Source organism: Amphiprion ocellaris, chromosome 18 (assembly GCF_022539595.1).
Source record: "Amphiprion ocellaris isolate individual 3 ecotype Okinawa chromosome 18, ASM2253959v1, whole genome shotgun sequence".
Lineage (NCBI taxonomy): Eukaryota > Metazoa > Chordata > Actinopteri > Pomacentridae > Amphiprion > Amphiprion ocellaris.
In genome coordinates, this window is record NC_072783.1 from 3,348,153 (window position 1) to 3,356,805 (window position 8,653).

The window sequence follows — 8,653 nt, forward strand, 5'->3', positions numbered from 1 at the left end:
AAAGGGGGAAAAATACAAATATAATTCGTTTTTTTGTTGCACAGACGTATGATATTCATCTGGTTGTTCATTTGATTTTCCTCTTTCAAGGACCAAGACTGGAGCTGGACGAAATACGAAACTTTAACCACAAAATTAAAAAAGCGAAACGCGTAAACCTCGTCCTCCATCCCCGCCTGTTCTCCGAGTAACACTAAGGACTGTAAGCTGGTCACGCAGCAGAGTGGCTTCAAACATTGTACAGTTGTACATGAACTCGGGACATTGTCTTTTCAAAAAAAAAAAAAAACCCAACAGCTTTCCTGATCATCTTTAAAAACAAAAGACGGAGTTCACACATGCTCCGTGGTGTCGGTCTACTCCCAACTTTGATGAATGATCTTGTTTTTATATGACAAAACAACAAAGCTGTGTCTCTCTACTCGTTTTCCTTATGCTGCACAATATTCATCATAGCTCATAAACAAAAAAAAATGCTGATTTCACCGTCGTTGCAAAATTGTAGCACCAGATTTGAGGGTTTTTGAGGCGGATCGATCACATCGGACAGAAACACACGAGCTAGTTCGACTCTGCGACATGCAGGAAACACAGGAAGTGGTCGGGGGGAGGGTGGTGGGGTCCAGGAGGAAATTACAATCAAGCAAACAGCACTTTGATACTCCCAAATATCCTCTCTGTGAAGAGTAGCAGAAACGTTCCAGGCTGCCAAAACTGTTGCAGAATTTACAGAAACTGTTCCTATCGCTCATAATCACTTTGATATATTTTACTATCAACATGTGGGGGTTTAAATTCTATCTAGGTATGTCCTTTTTTTGGGAAATAATGTTATATATATCATAGGCAGAAGTGTTTTTGTCTTGTTTTAATCGACAGACGTGGCTGGCCATTATGTTTATAGGATGTCTATACTGTAAATGTGTCTTTTTAATTGTCATGCAGATGCAGTAGGTTTCATTGTCTCATTCATGTGCACATAGTCGTTCAGTAGGTGGTTTGTTCATGTCAAGTAGAGTTGAAACGATTAGCCTGTGGTCAAATTTAGCAAAAAAAGATTCAATTTGAGAAAATCGGAAAACAAAATTCAAAATAATGTGGATAATTGCATCAAAATAAACAGTCAGTGGAGCTATATCTTCAGTCAGTCCTAGACGAAGAGGTGACGTAAATAAAAGAAGAAGAAAATTATGATGACATGGAAAACATGATGAAAATTCGAGTCTACATCTATGCTAATACAGTTCCACTTTTTTCATTTAACTTCTGCTATGTTTTCAGCTAGTATCCACGCTACTCCAGAGTTTTAGAACCCCAAAATGGAGACTTTCTGCTGTCTCTGTTTTGGTTTGAAAACTTTGAAGTTGCCTTTATTCTGGACAGGCGACGGAGTAAATGGAGAATTTTTCAGAAAGGATTATGCAGACACCCATGTTTGCCTTCTGGCTGGGTTTATGCTTCTATCATATGACTGTTTTTCAGAAGAAAACAAAGTGGTGGTTAATTCAACAAAAATATCAAGTTAGAGGCTTCGCTGACTTTCCGCTAGAGACTGTTGTGTCATGAAGGTAATGTCTGGTGTTACCTTTCACCTCTACTGTTCTTCCATAGTTAGTATGCACAGAGCATATTTCTGAAACTGAGCTAAAACGCTGCTCTGGATGGAGATCATTTCTGTTTAGGAGTGCCGTTTTAAAGTGAAAACATGTGGATGTAGCCTGACTTTCAGCATTGTGTTCACATGCTTTATGTAATTTTGGGGGGGCGGATTTAGCATTTTGTTTTCATTGATAAACCAACTTTTCCACCTCAGTAAATGTGAAAATTTTGGCAATATTTAAACTTTATCCCAGTATTTCTGCTGCTATATATAACTGGAAACACACAAAAAAATAAGTTTTCATGTCAAAAAATTCTCTCTTTCTATTCTCACCAATGTGAGAATTTGCTCCTTTTCTTGGTGATCTATTCAGGTTGATAGTTTAATCCACAGACTGAAGAGTGAAGCCTTAACTCTGCATTCTTTCCAAGAACCAGCAGGGGGCGACTCCTCTGGTTACAGAAAGTCTATGTGGAAATCACCCTACTTCTCCCTTGATTTATGAACCTTGGGAACATTAACCTATTGAGTTCATGGCCTCAATCTCCAGTTTCAAATCTCTGTCGAGACAGAATGACCATGATTTTGGAAATTGTGGTCCAGTTTAGAGGAAAATAGATGATAAACAGGACATGTTTAATGATGTGGCTCTCTTGTGATTGAAATCAGGGTTTGCAGTTTTCTGTCAGATCCACCCTTCGCTTGTCACATACTGTTTAAAAAGATCAAGATGGCTAAATTCTGATTGGTAGTCCACAAACCAAACGGTGACGTCACCGTGGCTACATCCATCTTTTACAGTCTGTGGTGGTTTTATTTTACCAGCTATCAACAACATGAAACCGAAGAGCAGCAAATCCTCACATTTTAGAAACCGGAAGATGAAAACATTTGGCTTTTTCACTTGATTATAAAAAATAAAGTTCTGCCCAACAGTTAGTCATTGGGGTAATTGTTTCAACTCTTCGCTCCTTGCCACCATCCATCCCAAAGCAACATTACCCATCTAAGTGTGACAGTCTGGTTTCCTCGACTGCTGATCCACAGCAACATGAATCCCAATGATTGGATCTTACAGCAGAGACGCTCACAGGAAACACAGAATGGTAAACCGTTGAATGCACTGCTGGTGTTAATTGCACGGCCGGTTACTTGGTTCCTTTGGGCAGAGAGACGCAAACCTTTTTAGTTGTATTTATGAAGTTAAAGTGCAATGTCAAAATGTTTTTTGTATTTAAGTCAATCAGTCAGTTTTCTTCGCATTTGAGTATCGTTTCCATCTGATGGTTTGAATTTGTCTCTGAATGTTTAAGTTTTAGAAATTTCATTGTATGAAGATCAAATGTTTACCTGGTAATGAAATAAATGACTTTGACACGACTCCTGTGATGATTTGTCTGGTTTTGGTTCGATTAATTATTTAATTCCAGCTCATAAAGTTTGATTCTGTGTTTCAGCATGTGGTCAACTTAATTACAGAAAACGGAATCAAATAGAGATGCATGATGATAACATCATAGTCGATACAGACTTTAAAATGAAATACTGATATCAATCCACAATCAACACTGACAGGCAGATAACACCTGTCAGGCTTAAAGTTTAGTGCTGTTTCGTAAAAATCAATTGCATGTTTAACTTGAATTCATCTTTCCCTAGTGAATGTGTACATTTGAAAACCATTGTATTTTGTCTCAGTGCATTGAAACATGGGCCAACATGATAAGAGTTAACTTAGTAATGTGTTAATTCCACTATATTGGAGACATGAAGTTTTCTGCAATTGGGTTAAAAAAACCCATATATCTATATGCGTTGGAAAATATCAACTCTTTGAGCTTCCCCCCCCCCCCCCCATGGCTGTTCCCAATGCAACAATTTCAACCTTGATGTTAGCTACTACCGCACTAGAGTAAGAACAAATAGTAGATGGGAGGATGTGAGAAATAGAACAACGGCAGGTTTGTTATGCTAACCTACATTGTGACTTTATGATGTTGATGCCAATGTTAGAGGTCTGCTGGAAGAGGACATCTGAAGGGCAGAAAAATGACACTTGTTGTCCACTCTGACTTTAACTAATCTGTGCTTGAATTCAACCAATCATATTGAGACCTTCTTAATAGTTTCTGAGGTTTGTTCTGACGTAAGTACTGTGGGATTGGTACTATTTTCCGACCCAATAACGGCCTTGAAAGAGGTTCGACAGAGGCAGTTCTTGTAGCACAAGATTCCTGGAGAATTTAGCACTTCTGACCGTGTTCGGGTGCCATTGATGGAAAGCATGTTCATATCGAAGCACCTCCAAAGTTAAAATCTGGTGGAAAGATACTAGTGGATCTCCAGATATGTTTAGCTATGTGAACATACCTTTAAAATCTGGAAAAATGTTCCCTTTACAAAGGGAATATAGTTGTTGGTTTGTGGTGAACAAGATCCAGGATCCTCAAGACCAAACTTTTAGGACAATTACCCAAGAATATGAGCAGCCGTGCTCATGTTCCCTGTACACGTATATATTTTTAACCTGCTTGTATAGGCGCAGGACATTCTGACCCGTGACACATACAGGACCTTCCTGTGTGGTCAGCATCCCGACAAGTGTGAGTAAGCCTTCTTTCTGCCTTTGTCTCATAATTTACCATAGGGACTGGTAGTTTTAAACATGCAGCCTTGTTTGATATTAAGTGCACCTGACCTTGAGTGTTTGGCATCTTTGTTTCCCGCTGCCTTTGGTCTGTACAGGAAGTTGCAGAGACGGTAAAAGGATGGATTGTAAAGATGTGGATGATGGCGAATCTCCTTGAACAGCCTCTCCTCATAACAAGTCTTTGTTTTCCTGGAACATGTGCAGACCAGACAATTCTGACGTCTGCAAAGGGGTTCTCATAGAGTCTTGTGGACGTTGGCATATGAGAAAACTTGTGTCTTACGTACCCTTCCAGACCCTTGTGGATGCAGAAAGTAAGAATTGGCTCTTAGATTTATCTTGGGAGATCCTTAACCCCAAGCTGGAAACAATGGGTTGTCCATTTCACTAATTAAAATCAGGTTTAAGAACAGAGGAAATGGCTTGCAGTTGTGGAGTTGTACAAAAGGCAAAAGGAAGGAAAAGTCAACAAGTAAAAGTCTGGTATGAGTTTCTGTCACAGGATTTCATTCGCTGTAACTACAATGTCTTTGCTCAGAGAGGTTTTAAAGTTGTGACTCAGCAGTGGACACTGTTGGAAAAAGTACAGCAGCAGCTTGTCTCAGTCTGAAAAAGGAAAAGCTGGAAACAATCGAGATAATTTGACTCAACTATTTAACCAAAGAGGCTCAACCTTCGATCTGAGTGATTAATAGTGAGTCACTAAGCCGAGCAGATTATCTCGTTCACTTCTTCCTCCCTTCTCATGACCCGTTTCAAGGCTTTTCTGGCTCAGTTCAAGCTTGACTGCTTTGCCGTTTGTGTCAGGAAATGATTTGTTACAAGCAAGAGGAGTCATGCCAGGTCACTTCTGTTTCCCTTACAAGTGTTTCAGATTACGATCTGAGTGTTTGGCACATCTGCACACTGAAATATTTAATAAGCTGTCATCTGTGATATCCTCTTGTTTTGCACTGGGCCTGAGAAAGCCAGAAAGCGGCCAAAAAAGATAAAGTTTAACAGTAAAAGCTCTTTCTGCATTGTCCTGTAGTCTGTTTAGCTGGAAAGTCTTACGGTTTTCTTGTGGATTATTCTGAAATAGGAGTTTAAACCAGAATAAACACACAGATGGCTGCACGGTTGAGTCAACGCCTTGAAAACCCTTTGAGGAGGGATGTCGTCATCGCATATCATCTCCTGCAGAATGTGAACAGTAAAACCAGCAACAAGCAGAGACGAAGCCTCGCTGAAGAACAAACGGCTCTCATTGTAAACCGGGATGTTTTATTAGCTGTTTGGTTTGTGAATCAGACTGAATCAGACGGTGAGAAACCAACCCCCTGCTCAGGAACCACATTCCTCGAAACTCAGCTCCCATGTCTGAGCTGCCGATCTGCAGCGGTGCTTGAAGTGTGGTTTTCCCCACATTTTTACTGTTAGATTTGCACATTAACACTTGTAGGGGTTAGTGTGAAGGACAATTGATGCTCTGCTCGTCTTCGGTATACGTTGATTTTGTAGAAAGAAGAAATGTTTTCCCCAGTTTGCTGTGGAAGAACTTGGCTGACCTGCTCAGAATCCTGACCTCAGCTCCATCAAACACCTTCAGGATGAACTGGAACACTGACTGTGGAGCCAGAACTTATCACCCAACATCAATGTTGGACCTCAGTTATGCTCTTATGGCCAAGTCTGGTGGAAAGTCTGAAACCAGAAGAGACGAGGCTGCAGATTAATGACATGCTGATTAATCAAGACTGAGCTGTTTGGGTGTCCACATATGTTTGAGAACATAGTTTTAAAAATGTCAAACTTGCAGAACCCATACAGATGTTGTTGGTAGGTATAAACAGTCTCAAAAACAAACTTCTAGACACTTGACATGTTATAACCCCATGCTTATAATCACTTTGTCTGCACATAATGTGACTTTATGGACATATTACACATACAAGGCCTTCCTTTTTAATCAGTTTGCCAACAATTGTGACAAAACCCTTTCCAACATGCACATTAATCCATTAATCTGAGCATGTCTGCCTCATGTCTGAATAAGCATACTGTTTACCTTAACAGTCGCGATAGCACTTACTAGGTCGGATCTTGTAAAATTTCTTTATCACTCACAATACGATACAAGTCTGAACCAGTCAAGTTAAAATCATTGTTATTTATACAGTACATTTGAAACTGACATTTCCCCAGTAGGTATGACGATCGACTACTTTGAGATCTGGGAAGTGATTTTAGGGAAGTTTTTTTTCCCCCACATCTAAACACAGAGATTTTATCAACAATGTATAATTCGCCATATAGGATAACCTAACAAACCTTCATTGTTCTATTTCCTACATGTTCATTGAAGTACAGTTACATCCACTAACAACTATTTGTCATTGTTTTGGTGCATTCAGACTTAACATTGTAGTCGAATTCTACACTGCAATGGAAACGAAAATGCCAAAAGACGCAATTACGAAGATGTTTCTGTAAACATTAGCATCTCTTTTGAGGTTCTGTCGTAGGTAGTTGCCTGCTAATGTCACCACGATTGTTTTAGTTGAGCATGTTAGCGGATAAGTAGAGCGTTGGACAAATTTCAGAGTTTGACAGGGTTGCAACTTTCATGGTAGTTCAGCCAATATTTGTCAAGACAAAGTCATAAGAGTTTCAAAAGATACTTCAGTTTGGACTACAGTGGTAAAGTGACCAATATTTCCTTCCAGCTAAAAGCTGCCGACTAATGTTTACCACGATTAGCATTTTAGTTTAGTATGTTACTGGTTTAGTAGAACATCGGACAAATATTTCAGATTGTGTGCTAATAATTGCAACTTCTGCTGAATTCCAAACACCAGTTGTCAAGACAATGTCATAAGAGTTTCTGAAGAAAATTAAGTTTGGAGTAAAGTGGTCTATCCATAAATAGTAATACTAATGTTTACTATGATCATTATTTTAGTTTAGCATGTTAGAAGTTAAATAGAGCGTTTCAGATTTGACCTCATGATTGTGTCAGGAGAGGAGTTAAAGCATTGATAAAGTTATTGTAGTTCATCCTGCATGGAGCATGGAGTGTATGTACCAACTTTCACAGCAGTCCAGCCCTCAGTTAACACAAAGTTGTAAGAAATTCAAAAGATACTTTAGTTTGGACCAAAGTGGGAAACAGACCGTTATTTCCATCCAGTTAAAAGCAGCCAACTAATGTTTAACACGTTCAGCGTTATAGTTTAGCATGTTGCTGCTCAAGTAGAGCATTGGACAATATTTCAGATTGTGACCTAATAATTGCAACTTCCTCTGAATTCCAATTAATAGTTGTCAAGACAATGCCATAAGAATTTCTAAAGAAAATTAAGTTTGGACCAAAGTGGTCTTGCCATAAATAGTAATGTTAATGTTTTATACGATCATTATTTTTAGTGTTACTATTTATGTTCGGAGTTAAGTAGAGCATTGCAAATTTGACCTTTGCTAAAGTTATTGCAGTTCATCCTATGTGGAGCATGAATGTATGTACCAACTTTCACAGCAGTTTAGTTTGGACCAAAATGGTAAAAAGACCAATATTTCCACCCATATATGCTACTATTTGGCCACCTTACTTCTGCCCCAACTTCCTCCATATGGAAGCTATCTAATAATGTTAACCACCATTTTAGTTTAGCATGTTAGCGGTTAAGTAGAGCGTTGACGGGATGATTGCAGCAGAAGAAAAGTTAAAGCATGAACACAGTTATTGCAGTTTATCCTGAGTAAAACATGAATGTATGTCCCAACTTTCATGGCAGTCCAGCCAGTGGTTGCCAAAACAAAGTCATATGAATTTTAAAATATACTTTAAGAGGTAAACCAAGCAATATTTCCATGCATAAATGCAACTGTTTGGCCACCTCACGTCTGCCACAAGTTCCTGTAGTGGAAAGCCGCCTGCTAATGTTTACCTCAGTCACCATTTTAGTTTAGCATGTTAGCGGTTAAGTAGAGCGTTTGCGATCTGACCCGATGGTTGTGACAGAAGGAAAGTAAAAGTTATTACAGTTCAGCCGGCATGAAGCATGAATGTTTGTACCACTTTTCATGGCAGTAAAGCCAAGAGTTGTCAAGACAAAGTATTTTAAATTAGTTTATATGAAAGTGAACCGGCCAACATTTCCATCCATAAAAAAAAACAAACAACAAAAAAAAAAACAATACTGCTTGGCTACAAGGAAACTCTAACATCTGCAAAAAGCTAATATTGGCGCCAAGCGTTTTTCGATTCACTTTTAGAGTTCTTTGTTATTTTCCCACAAGAACATTGAGTTTGTCTTAAAGTAGAAAGAGAAAAACCCATCAGCCTTTCTGTCCAACAGTTAAATTAGCTTAGCAGGAAGTCTGGATGATGAGAACTCTGACTCACTGCTGCCTCCCTTCCTGGA

At 39.0% G+C, this 8,653-nt stretch overlaps 1 protein-coding gene across 2 annotated transcripts in view; it reads left to right on the forward strand.

Moving 5' to 3' along the window:
* The window catches only part of LOC111567460 (inhibitor of nuclear factor kappa-B kinase subunit alpha-like), a 78,243-nt gene that overhangs the window by 32,964 nt on the left and 36,626 nt on the right, over nt 1-8,653 (forward strand). The window contains exon 22 of one of the 2 annotated variants that reach the window (XM_023268609.3): nt 91-2,980. The exons of the other annotated variant lie outside the window; for it this stretch is intronic. Coding sequence (XP_023124377.1) covers nt 91-156 — 66 coding nt within the window. The 3' untranslated portion in view covers nt 157-2,980. Of the gene's footprint in view, nt 1-90; nt 2,981-8,653 lie in introns of those variants that run through there. 2 annotated transcript variants of the gene reach the window in all.